This window comes from Meriones unguiculatus, chromosome 1 (genome assembly GCF_030254825.1).
Source record: "Meriones unguiculatus strain TT.TT164.6M chromosome 1, Bangor_MerUng_6.1, whole genome shotgun sequence".
NCBI classification, from domain to species: domain Eukaryota; kingdom Metazoa; phylum Chordata; class Mammalia; order Rodentia; family Muridae; genus Meriones; species Meriones unguiculatus.
In genome coordinates this window covers 127,681,352-127,700,040 of record NC_083349.1, presented here as the reverse complement: position 1 = coordinate 127,700,040, position 18,689 = coordinate 127,681,352, and the positions used below count along the sequence as shown (strand labels likewise).

At 47.9% G+C, this 18,689-nt stretch overlaps 1 protein-coding gene across 8 annotated transcripts in view; it reads right to left on the bottom strand.

The window, feature by feature from the left end:
* Positions 1-7,470: 7,470 nt before the first annotated feature.
* LOC110558585 (acireductone dioxygenase) overlaps positions 7,471-18,689 on the bottom strand; it is a 31,161-nt gene continuing 19,942 nt past the window's right edge. For 3 of the 8 annotated variants that reach the window (XM_060366456.1, XM_060366462.1, XM_060366478.1), the window contains 4 exons: positions 13,732-13,875; positions 10,979-11,098; positions 9,907-10,086; positions 7,471-8,360 (listed from right to left, as the gene is read on the bottom strand). In XM_060366456.1, the coding sequence (XP_060222439.1) occupies positions 8,241-8,360; positions 9,907-10,086; positions 10,979-11,098; positions 13,732-13,875 (564 nt within the window). In that variant the 3' untranslated portion in view covers positions 7,471-8,240. Of the gene's footprint in view, positions 8,361-9,906; positions 10,087-10,978; positions 11,099-13,731; positions 13,881-13,990; positions 14,092-18,689 lie in introns of those variants that run through there. The other 5 variants (XM_060366470.1, XM_060366483.1, XM_021653567.2 and 2 more) reach the window with 4 other exon arrangements.

Here is an 18,689-nt window from a genome sequence, read left to right as displayed (position 1 = left end):
TATGAGGGAGATATTAGTCCAGGAAGCAGTAATTCAGAGGAAATGGCTACAAGCATTCTACCCCTTTCTCAGCTTACATTGTTTCCACACTGGACGTTGTTCCACTGTGCCTCAGCTAGTCATTCTCAGGAGCTTGACTGGCTGGCTTTCGTCAGTCATCTTTGGAGTAAACACAGATGTTTCACAGGGAAGTTGAACAGGCCCATTACATCTGCTTTAACAAAATCAGAGCAGTGTCCCCTCCACCCCCGACTGCCGCCTGTGACCTGCCCAGACACAAGCCTGCCCTGCTTTTCAGTATCAAACATGCAATTCATGATATTGAAGGGGAGCACACCTTGAATCTACTCAGAAGCCAGAGAGGGCACTGGATCCCCTAGAGCTGGAGTTGCAGGTGGGTGTGAGGAGCTTGATGCAGGTTCTGGGAACCAAACTCCAGTCCATGAAGAGCAGCAAGCAGTGCCAACCCTGAGCCATCTCACCTGATCTTGTGTTCTGCAAGTTCTTAAGGCTAGATCTAGGAATATGGGTGAGGTGGCACCAAGTGGACTGTCACTGCCACAAAGGTCAGAAGACAGTTGTTCACAGTCTTGCATACCAGCAGCCAGGTCCTAGGGACTGAGGCTCAGCATCTTGCCTGTATTGGGCTAGGGATGTGAGAGCTAAGCCACAGGAGTCCTCAGCTCTGGCCATGGTGAGAAGGTGCCAGATTCACCCTGCTCCCTTCAGGCACCACATCATCAGATAGCATGCCAGGAGCCACCAGATGTCTGCACGACAGAAACAGCATCTGGTTCTGGTCTCACATCTGCAGGTAAAGTTGATGCAGTACTCCCACAGCCTGCATCCCCTGCTGTCTTAGTCAACAACTCTTATAAAGAAAAATATTTGATTGGGGCTGGCTTACAGTTTCGGAGGTTTAGTCCATTATCATGGCGGGAAGCATGGCAGCATACAAGCAGACATCGTACTGGAGAAAGTAGCTGAAAGTTCTACAGGGAGAAAGGCTGGGCCTGGCTTTTTTTTTTTAATTATTATTATTTCAAAGCCCACCCCCAGTGATACATTTCCTCCAAGGCCACACCTTCTAAATCCTCCCAAGTAATGCCTTTCCCTGGTCAGTAAGCATTCAAATATGAGCCTATGGGAGCTATTCCTATTCACCCAACCATTGGGAGGCAAGGGTTATAGTTGGGCAGTGGTGGTGCACACCTTTAATCCCAGCACTTGGGAGGCAGAGACAGGCAGATCTCTGTGAGTTTGAGGCCAACCTGGTATACAGAGCAAGTACCAGGACAGCCAAGGTTACACAGAGAAACACTGTCTCAAAAAAAAAAAAAAGGCAGTGGGGGAGAAGGCCAACAGAAGGAGGCTGTTTCGCACTCCTGAGAGGTCCAAGACTGTGACCATTCTGTGGATCAGCTTTGAGCCTCTGTTTTAGAGCTACCACACATCTGACACCACTAACTAGACCTGCACAATGGCAGACTCTAGGTTCTCCCAGCCTTTCTCATCTCTTCAGCGTCTGGCATACATTCTGGCTCAGCACGGGTCCTCTGACTAAATCATGGCAGTTGCTGATACACACTTCACTCCTCTGATCACAGCAGCTAAAATGAATTAGACTCCGCACACAAGGGGACCCAAGCTATCATCACTCCGGCACCAAAAGTGACAGGCTATTTTTAAAAGGTTCACTATGCCAATTTTTTAACAGCCATTATTGTTCTAATCACTCATAATAAATTGCCACACTCCCTCAGGAGCAATTCCCTTTCCTTGCTTTTTCCTCCTAGGGTGTTAATGCCTGCAGAACTTGGGCCCATTTGAACATCAACACCTCTGTGAAGTCCTGTCCAGTCACACTGGTGAGAATAGCAGGCCACAGTGTGACCAGCCCTCCCAGGCACCTTTTTACAGAACCCACCATTAGGAAGACCACCAAAAAGGGACACCCAGTCTGGAGCTCAGCCAGGCCTGGATCCGGCAGAGCTAACAGCAAAACTTGCATGTGCCACACAGCATCCCTGCTACATGTTGTTAGATGCCAAGACTATAGGATGGGCCCGCAGACCAGGGAAGCAAGCCTGTGTGGCTTGGGTTTCTGTTGGTGTGACAATCACCTTCTGGCGAGGTAACGGTCTCTTTGTCTCCCGGGTTACACTATCATGAAGGGAAGTCAGGGCAGGGCCCTGGGGACAGTAACTGAGGCAAAAGCTATCAAGAGCACTGGTGTACTGAGTTGCTTCCTTACACTGCCCAGGACCACCTGCCCATGGACAACAACACTCACAGTGAGCAGGGGCGTCCCACACAAATTGTCAGTCAATACCCTATAAGCAACCATATAAATATTTTCTCAATTACGATTCCCTGTTCCCGGATATGTCTGGGTTGGTCAAGTTGGTAAGAATCAACCATCACAGTGACTGGAAAGGGCACCACATCCGCTGCAGTGAGCCAGGTCCATTTTGCTTTGTTTTGTTTGAAACAGTATTTCCCTACACAGGTAAACCAGGCACAACACAGAACTCTGGATCCTCCTGACTCTGCCTCCAGAGTGCTAGGATTACAAACATGCACTCCCACACCCAGCAGGGACCACTTTTTAACTGGTCTTGTCCCCACCCATTGCCATGTCAGACCATGCCTTCTCTATCCCTGAGCTCCCCAGGTTGTACCTGGAGGGAGACCAAGCCACTACCGCATAGCAAATTACGAAGCCTACAATCTGCTTCCACCAGGGCATATTCCCTCCCTACTGTCCCAGCCACATGGGCCTTCAGCCCTGGTCCCTGTCCAGGTCTGCTGCTTCCTGAACCAGAAAAGCGCATCCTCCATTGCTAAAACCAAAATAGGTCTCCACAATATGCATACAGTGAAATCCTCATTGCTCCGGGTGACTGGATTTGGAGATGGGAGCTGTACGGGACTAATTAAAGTTAGGTAAGACAAGCCAGGCATGGCAGTGCACACCTGTAATCCCAGCACTCGAGGAGGCAGAGGCAGACCGATCTCTGTGATTTCGAGGCCAGCCCTGTCTACAAGGCAAGTCCAGGAGAGCTGAGGCCACACAGAGACACCCTGTCTTGAAAAACAGAACAGTAAAATTAAGACCCTGCAAGGCTGGGACCTAGTCCAAGAGGAATGAAGCATTTGACATACAGTGCAGGACACAGTAGAGGGGACCCCATCTCAGTCAGCAGCCTCCAGTGTTGTCGCCTGAGTCTCCTAGCCTGTGGATCTTTTGTCAACCTGAGACACCCTGAATCTGAAGACCTCCCTTCAGGTGTCAGCACATAATCCACTGAGCTCCTGGAAGGCACAAGCCTCACCTGTTCACACGGGCTGGTGGCTCTTCCCTCTCCAAGACTTTCCTGTTACCCATTCCTGTTCCTGCCTGGAACCTGGACAAAAGTATCTAACCATTCACATTCCCAGAAGCTCTTGAACATCCAATGCAGGCCTGCAGTGCCTCTCTCAGCAAGTTCATAGTAAAGTATGTGATGTGGAGGAGCCAATACAGCCACTATCGCCACTGTATGGTCCCAAGCCCTGCTCTGGGGGAGGGGCAGGGACAGTAGGACAGGCCTCTGAAAGTGTCTCTGTTCCCAGCCCTGCTGGAATTCCTGTGTCCTTGGATGATGACCCTCCTTTGTTCTCCTGGAGAAGCAATAATCAATTATGCCAGAGTGCCTGAGAGGTACGAGGATTAATGAATGGCTGGCCAGGTTGAAAGATGTATAGACGGCAAGGCCAATCGCTGATTGCATCAATCTGACAGGCAGGTGTGTAGACTTAAGACCTTTCCGTAACAGCTGACACAGACAAGCAGGTTTAACCCATTGTAATGTAATGACGGGAAGGCAGTTAAGTTGGGAATACAGCTCAGAAGCAGACTGCATTCCTAGCATGTGCTCAGCTCTGGCTTTAGTCTCCACACTGGAAACTGTCTATCAGTGACCATTAATCCTCCAATGTGGCTAGGGCCCACATGATTTAGTCACTCAACAATTCTACTAACTAGGGATCAGGTCTTCCATACATGAGGCTCCTGGGATGTACCATATCCCAGGAGACTTAAGTGCTCCCAACCCCACACACCCTCATGGTGTGTTGAGGGCTGATGGGAAGAGCTCAATTTATTGGTTATGACCTGTAAGTGGGCTATACTGCTACAAGTAAGCTGGACACGTCCAGAAGGGCTGCCTTCAGGGATGGCCCACACCTAGACCTCTACCCAGACAACTGCGAAGACCACCCTCAACTCTACTGACCCATAAACACCAGTAGGTCTCAGGGCATCCAGTGCCATCCACATGTCAACGTCCAAATGCCTCCAGCTCACACTCTGCTTCCTGTCAAAGCAGCAAGGCCACAGTGCCACACAGCCTGCCCAACCCAGGTAACACAGGGCACACAACCTGTCCACAGCACCCTGGAGCTATGGGCAGAACAGAAGACCTCAAAAATAAAATAAAATAAAATAACTTAGCTGAGATACCAATGGCTCAGGTTCTATTAAGAGAGGGAACAAACCCAAGCAAAACCCATTGCATTTTGTTTTCTTTTTTATTTACTTTGTTGCTTGGGGGCGTTTGGGGTTACATTCTAAAACAAAGAAATATCCAACTCTGCTACCATGTTGATGTCCTACAATCTTGCAACTCACTGAAAGATTTCAGAGGCTCCTGAGCAACCAGTGCCAAAAGCATTACATCAGCACAGTATGACTTTACTATCATCTGCCAAATGCTGGTGTGTGTGTGTGTGTGTGTGTGTGTGTGTGTGTGTGTGAGTGAAAGAGTATTTTCATTGTTTCAGCCATAGAGAGAGACTGAGTGTGTGTGTGTGTGTGTATTTTCACTGTATAAGCCATAAAATTGAGGTTTCTGAAACCTTTTACATAGTGTACTTAAAAAAAAAGTTTCCAGAAAAATGATTGTTCCAGCTCACATATCTGAACAAGACTCATATTCATCAACTCAACCCATTTTCCTATTCGCCCACTCCATCCACCCACCCACTCATCAATACAACCCATCTTCCTACCCTCCCACTCATCAATCCAGTGCCTCTGTCTATCCACCCACCATCAGCCACTCCCCCCTCCACCCACCTATCCCCCTACCTGCCTGCCTACTCCTGTGGCCCACAGCACTCCTCACCCACCAAGATATACTTAATTCTACCGCTGGAAAATGCTCAAAATCCCTGGCAAATTACGGCAAATTCCTGTCATCAACCCTCCAACATTCTCTGTCCACTAGAGGTGAGAATGCTTTTATCCCATTATGATCAGACCAGCACCAGCCCATGGAAGCTCCCAGGACACCCAGCTGAGGCCTGGCTCTTTCCAGCCCCTCCCGCCCAGTTGAAAGCAAAAGGCTCCCCTTTAGATGTCAAAGCTGTGTTCTGGAAATGAGGAGCCTAGCTGGTTCTAACCCAGCACCAAACTCAAGAAAGCAAGAGAAAAGTACGTGTCTAAAGCTGTGCAGTCGGTAAAACAGCCCCACCATTAAAAATGGCTTTCCCCCTCTGGACTTAGACGTGGTATGCACACATTGGGCCAATGGTGGGATCTAAAGATGCAAAGAGGAGACTTCGTGCTCCCAAACCCACACCCTCATGGGTTCTGATGACCTTCCCAAGTTCCTTTATTTACCATCTGAAAAGCCAGCATAATGGGCTACCTGCATCACACCTGCTAAAGAGACAAGACAGGAATCACACAAGGCCCAGACTTACCTCTAAAAACTGACTCTAGAGTCTACTGTAGATGATCTTTCCTGTAATCCCAGTACTCAGGAGGTAGAGGCAATGGATCCTTTGAGTGTGAGGCTAGCCTGATCAACATATTAAGTTCTAGGACAGCCAGAGCTATATAGTGAGACCCAGTCTCTAAAAATAGTAAACAGGGCCTGCCATCAAGTCTAATGACCTTTCTTTTTTGTTGTTGTTTTGTTGGTTTGTTTGGTTTTTTTGGGGGGGAGGTTTTTTGGTTTGTTTATTTGTTTGAAATAGGGTTTCTCTGTATAATACCCAGGCTGTCCTGGACTTGCTTCGTAGACCAGGCTAGCCTTGAAATCAGAGATCCTTTAATGACCTAATTTCAATCACTCAAACTCATATGATAAGAAGCAATCAACTTCCTCAAATTGTCCTCTGACTTCCATTTGTGTACCATGAGACAGACATACACACAGCCTGTCTCAAAATACAAACAAAAAGTAGGAATGCTCTGAGAGAGCTAAAAAACTATTGCCTCGCTTAGGTGTATTGACAGAATTCTGTTATCTTCCTCAATCTTCCCCCAGTCTGAGAGGTCATGCCTCACACCCAAGACCTGTCAGCATGTAGAACATGGTGGAAGTCAGTCTTCAACAGGAACAAAGCCATTCACAGTAGACAGAAAGGGAGCCACAAAAAAATAAAAGCAAAGCAAGTGGTAGCAGACACCTGTAATCAGAACTTGGGAGACGCAGGCAGAAAAAGGTCCTAAGAACAAACCCAGCCTGGCTAGAACTAGAGTAATGGGACTGGGGCTGAAGCTCGGTTGGTACAGCGCTTGCCCAGCCTGTGGGAAGCCCTGGGGTCCATCCCCAGCACTGTATAAAGCAGGCATGGTGGCAGGTACCTGTAATCCCATCACTCAGGAAGTACAATCAAAATCAGGACTTTAAGGCTATTTCCTGCCTTCTCAAGTCATCCTCAGCTCCATGATGATGAATTTGAGTACAAGCCTAAGGTACAAGAAACCCTGTTTAAAAAAAAAAAAAAAGGTTAAACAACAGATATGTGGCTGGAGAGACAGCTCAGTAGTGAAGAGCACTTGCTGCTCTTGCAGAGGACACAAGTTCAATTCCTAACTTCCATATGGCAGCTGACAATCATCTGTAATATGACTCCAGTCCCAGGGGACCTGTCACCCTCTTTTGACTTTGGTGGGCATCAGGCAGACACACAGTGCCCATATATACACGCAGGCAAAGCACTCAAATACAAAATAACTTTTTTAAAATAAAACTTAAAGCCAGCCAGGCATGGTGGCACACACCTTTAATCTCAGCACTGAGGAGGCAGAGGCAGAAGGATCTTTAAGTTGGAGGCCAGCCTGGTCTACATATCGGGTTCCAGGACAGCCAAGGCTTCAGAGGAAGACAGTCTTAGAAAATGAACAATAACAGCAAATGTAAAGGGTTTGCGTAAGCTAGCAGATCAGTCCTTACTGACAGTAACCCCAGAGGGAGAGAACCCAAGATGTTCTGAGTCCTAAGGCTGAGGCAGTTTCAGCCATCCATCCATGGCTCAAGCTTGCCTGTATGGTTAAAACAAGGGCCCCAAACCAACACAGTGATGAAGGTAATGGGCATCATTGCACTGAGAGCTGCTACCCAAAACACAGCCTGCCCTTCTACAGCACAGACTATTGGGGTTTTCTGTAGTTATAACAAATTACACATAAACATATTTCAGGATTATTATTCTTTATTTGTGGTGCTAGGGCTCATACCCAAGACCTTGCATTTGCTGGGTGACAGTTCTACACCTAAGCTCTATCAGTCCAGCCCCACGGTGCTTGAGTAGAAAAATCATATATTACTTCTTTTGAATCTTGATTATAAAAGGACCCAAAATCACAATGAAAATAGCTATCCTGATGTAGAAATTAACTATGTACATATAAAATCATGTAAGGAATCTAAATGCAAGGCTTTAATGAACCAAGTAAAATACTGTATGTACACATGAGTGTAATACAGCTTAGCCATGAACAGACAATTAAGGAAACTGATTTGTTTTGAAGGGAGAAGAGACAACCCAACTTTCCACCCCAAAGATCAGCAAGGGAGAAAAAGCATCTTCCATCTGGTTAGTTGTGCTGGGTATAACTGCCGCCTTCCAGAGGGCATTGCTTCGTACCCCAACAGACACCTACAGAAGGACCTTCAGGAGATGAAGATCGGCTATGCATGAATGTATACACCAACCCAGGGCTCCCATTTCTTTAAGTCATGACAGGTAGGGAGAATTAAGGTCACTTGTTCACATTTTTGTGGCTTACATGGAAAAATCACTTTTATAGATGCTTTCATTAAAAAGACTCTGATCTGACAATCTTGTGAAAGAGAGCTAGTCTAACCTCAAGTCTCCACATAAAAGCAGAGAAGTGAACGACTTTCCCATGGTTACTGAAGCAGTAGATTCACACAGTGCACATTTCTCTTCGGGGAGAACGGCTATGCTGTTCCTTCCAGAAACCTCACGTACTGTACCCGGGCATCAAAATGGTCAGCCGGACGGTTGTATGGTGTCCACACAGGTTCTCCCACAAACAGCCGCATGGCCTTCACATAATTCTAGAAAACAAGCGCACATCTCATTGAACACGTGTACTCATCCACATGGGAACCCCTGGAACTGTCTCCCCTGCTTAGGGCTCGGCTCCATCTGACCTCTGTGCAAGTGAGCACTGCCAGGTAGTACAATCATCTGCAGCTCCTGGACTCTGCCCCATCTCCTTGCTCCGTCCCCTTGGCACAGCTCTCCTAGAGACCAACCCCAGGCCCTGCTGCTGGCTGCTAAGAGAATAATTTGTAAGCACTGGACAAAATGGGAAATGTAGTTTCCATGCGGCCCTCACCTTCATCCTACAAATAAACATGCCCAGGTGAAAAATGACAAATTTATGCTACAGAACTACTGACGGCCTTGAGCAAAGTGGAAATAGGCTCATCACTAAGGACTCCCCGCACAGTGGGGAAAAATCACAGTTAAATACTCAGGCTTGTCTGACCTGAGCTATGAACAAGAGGCAGGGCTCTTTATGCACACACACACCCACCCCCAAGCATAGCAGCAGAGCCTCCTGGGTAAAAGGAGGAAAGAACTGTGACTCTTGAATATACCAACACCCTTGAAGCAATGGTTCTCAAACTGTGGGTCGCAATCCCTTACGGGTCACATATCAGATCTTTACATTACAATTCATAACAGTACCAAAACTGTAGATTCCACAGTTGGGGGTCCCCACAACATGAGGAACTCTATTGAAGGGTCGAAGCGTTAGGAAGGCTGAGAATCACTGCTCTAAAGGAACTACTGAAATGCAGACACCGGCACCCTTCAGGGACAGAACTGGGCCCCTGAGAAACGGAGGACACTCACTATTCGTGAACACCTTGTATCCATCTCATAATTCTTCATTTTTATTTTACTTTTTTCGTTTTCATACAGGGTCTCATCTAGCTCAGCCTATCCTCAAAACTTGGTATGTATACACCTCAGGATGACCTTGAAGTCCTAATCCTCCCGTCCAAACCTCCCAAATGCTGAGAGGACAGGCATATGCCTCCATGCTTGGCTTCATAAGTCTGAATTTCAAGCTATGTGAATGTATTTACTGTTAGACTAGAAGGCTAGAGAGCTGGCTCAGTGGTTAAGGGTGCATATGCTCTTGGAGAGTGCCCAAGTTCAATCCCCAACACCCACGTCAGGTGGCCCACAATCACAACTCCAGCTCCAGGAGATCCAACCCCCTCTTCTGGATTCTGTGGGAACTTGTACTCATGTGCACATACTACAACCAACATACACATAATTAAAACACACACACACACACACACACACACACATATACATATGTACGTATGTATATGTATAAATTAAGCTGGGCCAGGGATGTAGTTCAGTTGGTACATGCTCTGTCTAGCATGCACAAAGCCCTGGGCTCCATCCCCACACCACAGAAATTAGGTCTGGTGGTAAACACCTGTAATCCCAGCCCTGGGAGGTCAAAGCCGGAAGATCAGAATTTCAAAGTCATCCTCAACTTCAACACAGCTAGTGCGGCATCATGGTCACCTGTGATGTCTATGCACAGACCACAGCACGGCACACTCTCACCTTCTCGTCCAGCGTGAAGCGGTGATAGATGCCGGCAGGAAGCGTGATCATGTCCCCCTTCTCCATGGAAATCCGAATCCACTTGTCCTCCTTGTCCCTGATGTCGAAGTAGCCGCTGCCCTCCAGGATGTAGCGGATCTCCTCATCCAGATGCAGATGCTCCTCAAAGAACATCTTGATCTAGTGGAAGAGGGAAGCTATGAGTCTGCTGGAGACCTGTCACGAAGCCCCAGTCCGTACGGCCAGACTAAAGTGTATGACACATGTTATTAAAAGCACCAAGAGTTAAGCCAGGGAAACACTGTTGGTTAAGGCCCCTGCCACCAACACTGAGGTCTTGAATTTAATCCCCAGAACCCACACCAAAGAAGGAGCAAACTGAGACAGAGTCTCACAGAGCTCAGGCTATCCTGGAACTTGCTATGTAGCTGAGATCGATGGCCTTGAACTTCTGACTGTCTGTATTTACCTTCCAGCTCTCCTTGAGTCCTGGCCCATTCTGCCAGGAGTCCTGCTGGGTCCTCCACATTTCCAGGTGAGGTTCTTCTCCCTCACAGCTGCTGTGACACAGCACCCTCAGTGTGTGTGACCACTCTGCCATCTTCCATGCAGCAAGCCATACTAGGTTCTCTGGACAGCATGCTTCCCAAGATCTACAGACCAAGCTCAAGTTCACCAGGTCTCCTCCTACCTGAGATGATTCTCCACTCTGAATAACCCTATGCTGCTACTAAACTCAAATGGTCCCCAGGGAAACAGTCAGGTACCCTGAGGACACCACCCCTAAACTCACAGAAAAACGCATCATCTGAACAAACAGGTCTAAGGAAGAGCCAGATGTAGAGCTGTGAATCCCACAGAGAAAACCCCAAGCCAATCCAAGCATTGCTGGTAGGTCTACCACACATAAGGGATACAGCACCGCAGATTCATGGACTCCAAAAGAGCTGAAAGGGAGGGACTCATGCTAGCTCAGTCTCTGAGGACAGCATCGTTCTGCCCCAAAACCACACTAATCTTGTGTTAACAGGCAAGAAGGTACTGATTCTCTATCCAAGCAGGGCCTGCTCACCTTCTCCTCGTAGTTAGGAAGTGTATCTTTGCATATGGTGATGATGTCCATCCAGGAGTAGTTTCTCTCTCTCCGGATCTTTTCCAGCTCTGGATCATTCTCATACTTGTCAGCATCCAGCTACGTAAGTTTAAGCAAAATGGAAGTCACCTTAGCACAAGGATGTGTAGCAACTGAGCTGAAAGCAGACCTCCCCGGTACAGTGCGTGCCTAGTAAGGCACAAGGCCCTAGGTTTGCTCCCCAGCCCTAGGTGAAGGAAGCACGGCGACATGCTCCTTCCAGACCTGTGGCTGGGTCACCCCAACAGAGCATCATTTATCCTTTGCCAGCCTTGCACCGTACTCCACCTCCTCTCCTGATGACCTTTCCATTTTCCACAATGCCAGGCGGGAGCCACAGCTTCGCTTGAGTCCTGGCCCCTCTGTCAGCAGTGCGCTGGCGCCTCCACATTTCAGATGAAGTCCTTCTCCCTCACAGCTGCCAAGACACATCACCTTCGGTGTGTGTGACCACTCTTGCCATGCAGCAAGCCTAGGCTCTCTGTAGTCAGAATGCTTTCAGCGCCACAGACCAAGCTCAAGTTCACGAGATGGACTGAGAGAGCTGTGGACCTGTGGCCTGGCCCCACTTGACTTTTCTGTTTCTATCTGCCCCCTCCCTCTACTACAAAAGAAATCTAGATTCTAAATTAAAAAGAACCACTAACCACTCTGAATAATTACTGAAGACCATTGTGGCCCATGACTGTAATTTCAGCTACTTAGAACTTAGGAGAAAAGTGTGAGTTGGGAGCAAGCCTGGGCCATCTCAAAGAAAGAAAAAATACAGCCAGGTACAGGGAGGCAGAGGCAGGTGGATTTCTGTGAGTTTGAGGCCAGCCTGATCTACAAAGCGAGTCCAGGACAGCCAAGGCTACACAGAGAAACCCTTTCTCAATAAAACCAAGAAGAAAAAAGAAAAAAAAAATACATACTCACACCCTTTCAGGGCAGGATCCCACACCTCAAATTCCTGCTCACAATTTTCATTTACCATAATCCTACCTATCCTTTAAGACCCAAGCAAGGATGCCTTCTTCCTGACTTGATCTCCAAAGGCTCCTGGCAGTACTAATCTGAAATCCTACATGAAACTACTGGCAGTAGGCTTAGTGACATTCAGTTTTCGTTTTACAATGAAGTGCACATTCTATCAGGGAACAACACAACAGTGCACAGAAATCAATCCATCTTATGTGTGTGGGTATTCTTCATGCCTAATGCCCACAGAGGCCAGAGAGAACATGAGATCCCCTGGAACCGGAGTTACAAATAATCGTGAGCCAACGGCAACAGAACCTATGCTCTTAGCTCTGAGCCATCTCTCCAGCCCTAATATTTTTTTTTAGCAACCCTGCAGCATGAAAGACTTTACTCCATTTTCAGGGCTGAATGTGCTCCTTCCTCATTCCTGTGTGGAAACTTCATCACCCATAATAAAACAGAAAAAGTGTGACTCCCCCTGCCCCAACACACACACCCGGGGAGTGAGTGGCCTTATGCACAGGGGGCAGCAGTAGCTATGAACAGGCCTCCACCAGACGGCAAAAGCACCTGCTGGGATTCCAGTCTCAACTGTGCAGCCAGGTTCTGTTGCTGACAGATTATCCAGTGTATGCACAAAGGCCTGAGTGACTCCCAGTCTAAGGTATCTTGGACGACTGCAGGAAGAGACAAAGGCACCATTCCAAATGAAACTTCCTCGCTGTGTGGGGTGAGAGGGGCCTTTATGTCACCCTGCTGTCCCTTTTCCCTAGCAACTTCTGCAGTGGGAGGGAAGACTCCCTCCACAGAAAAAAAAAAAGAAATACATACTCACACCCTTTCAGGGCAGGATCCCCCTCCACAGGAACGCTACCGGCCTCGCTGAGCAAGCCTCCCACCCCCAGCCACTGGCTGCCTTAGGTGACTTGTCTTCAGTTAACTAAGTCACTAAATTTGGAGGTCACCGAGTGAGTGTAGGGGTCATCATGAACGCCTAGGTTACTTCTCAGAAACTGGAAGGCTGTGTTTTTTTAAACCACTCCTCAAGCCGTTGGCTGGTGTCGCACTAGCGACCTTTTGATTCAGGAGGACGAAAGTATATTGACCTCATCCCGCTAATACTCATTTTCCGAGCATGCGTGCCACGCAGAGCCTTGATTTCTTATAAGCACACCTCGGATTCTTTTCCAATCACCTGCTTCCTAGCCCAAAAATATCCTAACAATACCCTTGGAGAGATATATTTGAGCGTCGTCCCCACCTTCACGTGGCTACCCTACACATCGACTCTGCGGCCATCCATAGGTCACTGCTTCATCCGTGGACACACCGTGTGATGAGCAGGCCTGCATGGTTTTAAGGAGCATGACTCTGCAAACGGTTCATCAAACGTTCCTCAGGCCGGGCTCGAGGCCAGCTGGTTTGCATTTCATGTTGACCATACCAATACAAACAGGTTAGGTCCACTCAGCCCTCGACCAACCCCAGGTTCACTGAGGCTTTCCCGTGTTTAAACTGCGTTACCCGTGACACTACCATGTGACTGGCCATGCGTTTGCAGACATTAGCTGTGAGCAGGAGCGGGTGCCACGAAGAGAGCAGACCACACAAACCCACCGCCTTCTCTGCAATTAGAGATCGCTGGAGGCAGCGGCCGCGCTGAGCATGCGCGGCGCCCTAAGCACCTTCCGGCGTGCGCAGGCGCGCGGTGCCCCGGCCAGCACGCATACCTTCCAATAGAGCACTCCGAGCGTGCGCAGCTGCTCCAGGCCCACCGGGCGGTCGGGCTGTGCGCGGTGGGGCATCCGCGGGTCGGCAGTGGACTCGTCCATGTACCAGGCCTGCACCATCGTGGTGGCGGCAGGTTCCACAAGCTGCGCTGGAAGAGAGGAGGCTAGATCGAGCCGGAACCGTTGTGGGCGTTGCATTGGCGGGCGGGGCGTGGGGCGGGACTGTTGGGGGTGGGGCCACTCGGGTGAAATCAAGGACCTTTAGGGTCCGGTGGACAGGAGGGCATCCTCGTCTCTTGGAGCACCAGTTGTCGTGGCACCCACAGTCTGTCCTTGGACTTTCGGTACCAGCATTCGAGCCTGGAAGATTCAGCAATTCGTAGTTCACGGGAGTGAAAGCAAATGCAGACCAAAAGCATGATTGCTAAACTGCAGCCCAAGGGGCTCAGCTGCACATGCAGTCACATGTGCAGGAACCTGGTGACAGGGCGGGATGCTGCTCCCTACCCGCCGATGAAAGCATATCCACAGACGCAGCAGTTATGCATCTGCCCTCCTTTCCTTGCTGATGCTGTGATAAAACGCTCTGATAAAGGCCTCTTTTAAGGCAAAACGGGTTTTCTTGGCTCACAATCCCAGGTTAAAGTCCATCACTGGGGGCAGCAGAGCTGTCAGAGCAGGAACTTGAAGCAGCCAGTCACATCCACAGCCAAGAGCAGAAAGGAATGAATACATCTGTGTTAACTAATGCTCCGCCCTCTCTCTATACTTCTTTGCCTAGGGAATAGTAGCACCCACAGAGGCAGATCTTCTTAAATTAATATAATCTAGACAGTCTCCCACAGACATGCTACGGACCCACCTGATCTAGACAATTTCTCGTTAATACTCTCTTCCTAGGTGGTTATAGCTGTATTAAGGTGACAGTTAAAAATAATGATCATGGAGCTGGAAAGATAGCAGTAAGAGCACTAGTTGCTCTTTCTGAGAACCCAGCAGCCATTTGGTAGTTCACAACAACCTAGAGCTCCAGTTCTGGTGGATCTGGTGGGACTGACCTCTATGGGAATATTCACTTGTGATGTGTGAGATCAGGGGAATGCGGGGATGGGGGGTGGGGGTGGCGACAGCCCACCAGAATCCAGAAATCAGGCTCTGGAGACCAGACTCAAGGTTCTGGTCTAACTTTATTGTCCAACTTAAAAGCCTTTAAACTATTGAAAGGCCAATCAGACCTTCCCATGCTAGCCTCAAACACTAACAAGTTGGTGCAACTATAAGGAAATAGGAGGGTGGGGGTGATGCGTGGGCAAAGTCACCTTGGAGACTTCCACACAGAAAGGGAAAGCAGTCACCGCCCTAGCCTCGGATCCATTTTGAGACTTCACTAGTGTGCTAGGAGTCCCTAGTCGATCAACCAATCAACACTGTGTTCAGTGGATCAGGATCTTTGGAGGAGTCATAGGAGTCCCTGACGCCTCTCTTGCCATGCCCTATGGTCCTCCAGAAGGCTTATCTCTACACTCGCCACAGTGATGCACATAATGCAGGCAAAACAAAAAACAAAAAAACAAAAAACAAAAACACTTATAAATAAATCTAAAATAAAGAAATGAAACTAACCACTGTGCTATTGGAAGGTGTGGCACGGATTAAGGATGGGTATTCCTTCTTCAAATAATCTGATTAAGAAAATCCCATTGAGATGGGCACGATGGCTCAAGACTTTAATCCCAGCACTCGAGAGGCACAAGCAGATCTCTGTGAGAGAGAGTCCAGGACAGCCAGGCCCATTACACAGAGAAACTCTGTCTTGGGCTGGAGAGATGGCTCAGAGGTTAAGAACACTGCTTGCTCCTCCCAACTTCCTGAGTTCAATTCCCATGCAACCATATGGTGGCTCACAACCATCTATAGAGATCTCTATAGATATCTGGTGCCTTCTTCTGGGGTTCAAGTGTACATGCAGACAGAACATTGTATACATAATAAATCTTTTTTAAAAAGGAAATAAAAATGAGAAACCCTGTCTTGAAAAAACAAAAACAAAAAAAAAAAAAGGAAGAAAGAAAGCCCTATTGAGTCACACTGACAAGGTGGAGGCAGGCAGTCTATGAGTTCAAGACCAGCCTGGTCTACCAGTGTTCTAGGACAGCCAAGGCCACACAGGAAAACCTTGTCTTAAAAAACAAACAAACAAAAAAAATCAATAAGTCAATCAACCAATAAATAAAAATACTGAGAAACTTACAGAGCCAGAGAGATGGCTTGGTGGTTAAGAGCATGGCTGTTCTTCCCAATGACCATGGTTCAATTCCCAGCACCCACATGGCAACTCACAACTATCTGTAACTCCAGTTCCAGGCCTTCTGACATCCCCATACAGACATACATGCAGACAAAACACCAATGCACATTAAATAAAAATAAATTTAAAAATGTCCCATTGCTAGGGCTTAGGCCTCATGATATGATGCGCTAGCTAACTCATGATCTGTGCAATGGGCAAGGGTGTGGTAAAGAGTTAAGGATGACAAATGTCTGTCATCTCTGGAGCACACAAGATTTTCACAAATGGAGAGGTTTATGGAAAAATGCCTCTTGATAGATATAGTGGCTGGTTTTGTGTGTTAACGTGACACAAGTTAGAGTCATCAGAGAGGAAGGAGCCTCAGCTGAGGAAACGCCTCCATGAGATCCAGCTACAAAGCATTTCTTTTCAATTAGTGATCAATGGGGGAGGGTCCAGTTCATTGCAGGTAGCACCATCCCTGGGCTGGTGGTCCTGGGTTCTATAAGGAAGCAGGCTGAGCAAACCATGAGGAGCAAGCCACTAAGCAGCACTCCTCCATAGCCTATGCACTAGCTCCTGCCTCCAGGTTCCAGCCCTGGGTTCCTTTGCTGACTTCCTCCAATGATAGGTTGTAATGATCTGGAAGTGTAAGCTAAATAAACCCTTTCCTCCCAAAACTTGCCTTTTGGTCATAGTGTTTTGTCACAGTAATAGAAACCCTAAGACAATGAGCTTGCCATCTTTGATAGAAAAAAAATTTTTTTTTTCTCATATTTTAAGGGTAGGACAACCTAGGCCCAGAGGGATCTAAGAAATTTATGTCCACAGGAGGAAACAAGGCAGGGGTTTTGAACTCAGGAAGCCTCATCCAAAAGTCTCTACATATAGCTGCTAAAATGCAATGCAAGAAGCAAAACTCTGTTCTACCATATGGGTAACAGTCTTGAAACAGGCGTTTGCTCTTGTCTTGCTTCTACTGGCTGCTTCTGGCTAGAATGGCACAGCAGAATCCCTGAGAACTGTGTGTCAACCTCTGACTTATGCAGAAGTCTTTTCTGTCCCAGCTGGGATGAGAAGGGGCAGCAGGTTCGTGCCAAGAAAATCATACTTTAGAAAAGTAAGATGGTCTTGAGATGCCCTGAGGAACTGTGGAGGAAACTGCATTCGCCAGCACCAGTTCAAGCAGAATCATGGAAACAGCAATGCTGCTCTCCTGCAGCCATTCTGCCCATGAGAGTTCTCCTTTGAAGGAGACTCTTCTGAAGTCGAACTGTTTCTTCCAGAATAGCCAGCAGCAGCCCAGAATCCTGTTTCATGACCAGAATGTGCTGCCCCCGTTAAGACACTTGGGAAAAACAGTTCAGATGTTTTGAAAGACAGCTGGTCTTCATCATTGCAAACCTGCCCGGGCTGGTACACCTCTAGGCTTTTGCAAGAATGTGAGGATAGCGCATAGGCTCCTCTATAACAGTCTTTATTGTTATTGTTGCTGGTTTTAGTCAGGATTTCGCTATGTAGCCCTGGCTGGCTTGGAACTTTCAGAGCAAGCTGGCCTCACACTCACAGAGATCTACCTGTATCTGCCTCTCTAATGCTGGAATTGAAGGCCTGTGTCACCACACCCAGCCCTATAGGAGTCATTTCTAAATATAAACACTATTCTTAGGTTTGCGCACAGGAGTAAATTCATGTGATTGATAGTTTGAGGCCAGGCTGGGCTAATATAGGATCCAGTCTCAAACAACAGTAGAAACAAAACCATGCTGGGAGGTAACTAGCAACGCAGGGGGAAAAAAAAGAGTCCTGGACTCTTCAAACCAGGCTCACCAGAAACTCAGAGATCTGCCTGTCTCTGTTTCTGGAGTGCTGGGATTAAAGGCATGCACCACCACACCAGGCTCAAAAAACATTCTTAAAACATTTACTTATTTTGTTCTTGTTTTTCTTATGTGTATGAATGTTGGCTTGGGTGTATGGATAAAGGCTTTGACAGCCACAGCCTTTAGTGCCTGAAGAGGCCAGAAAAAGACATCAGCTCTCCTGGAACTGGAGTTACCAACAGTTGTGAGCCACCATGTAGGTGCTGGTAGGCAAACTGTGATCCTCTGCAAGAGCATTCTTAACCTCTCAACTGCTCTCCAGACCCACAAACGTCGTGCCTAGAATCCCAACACTAGAGAGGCTGAGGCAGAAGGATAATAAATTTGAGGGCAGCCTGGGCTACTTAATTAAGACCGTTTCTCAAAAACAATAAAATTCTTAGCCCATAGAGCATTCCAAAGAGGTCACAGATTGCACCTGGCTCTGCTCTGCTTAACTGTGGAGCCTCATGTGTGTTAACAATTTTTATCTGATCACCATGTACCTCCCTCTTCTGACCTGGTGGGGGTGGGGGCCCAGTCTTGAGGTTTTACCCTGATTGCAAACTAACAGGTTAGCATGGATGTAACCCAGAGAGACCTCACACAGTGAAACCGTTCCTAGACTGCCAGCATTTTTGCACAGGTTCCTGAGCACAGTGTCCACCAGGAAGCCTGTCACGTGGCCTGCCTCACCTCAATTGCAGACAGCTGAGCCTCCAAGTAGGCTCCATGATCATATTACTTCGCTCTACCACAGTCACTCCAAGCCCCACCACACTCTGAGAGCCCTTTTTCTTGTCCTT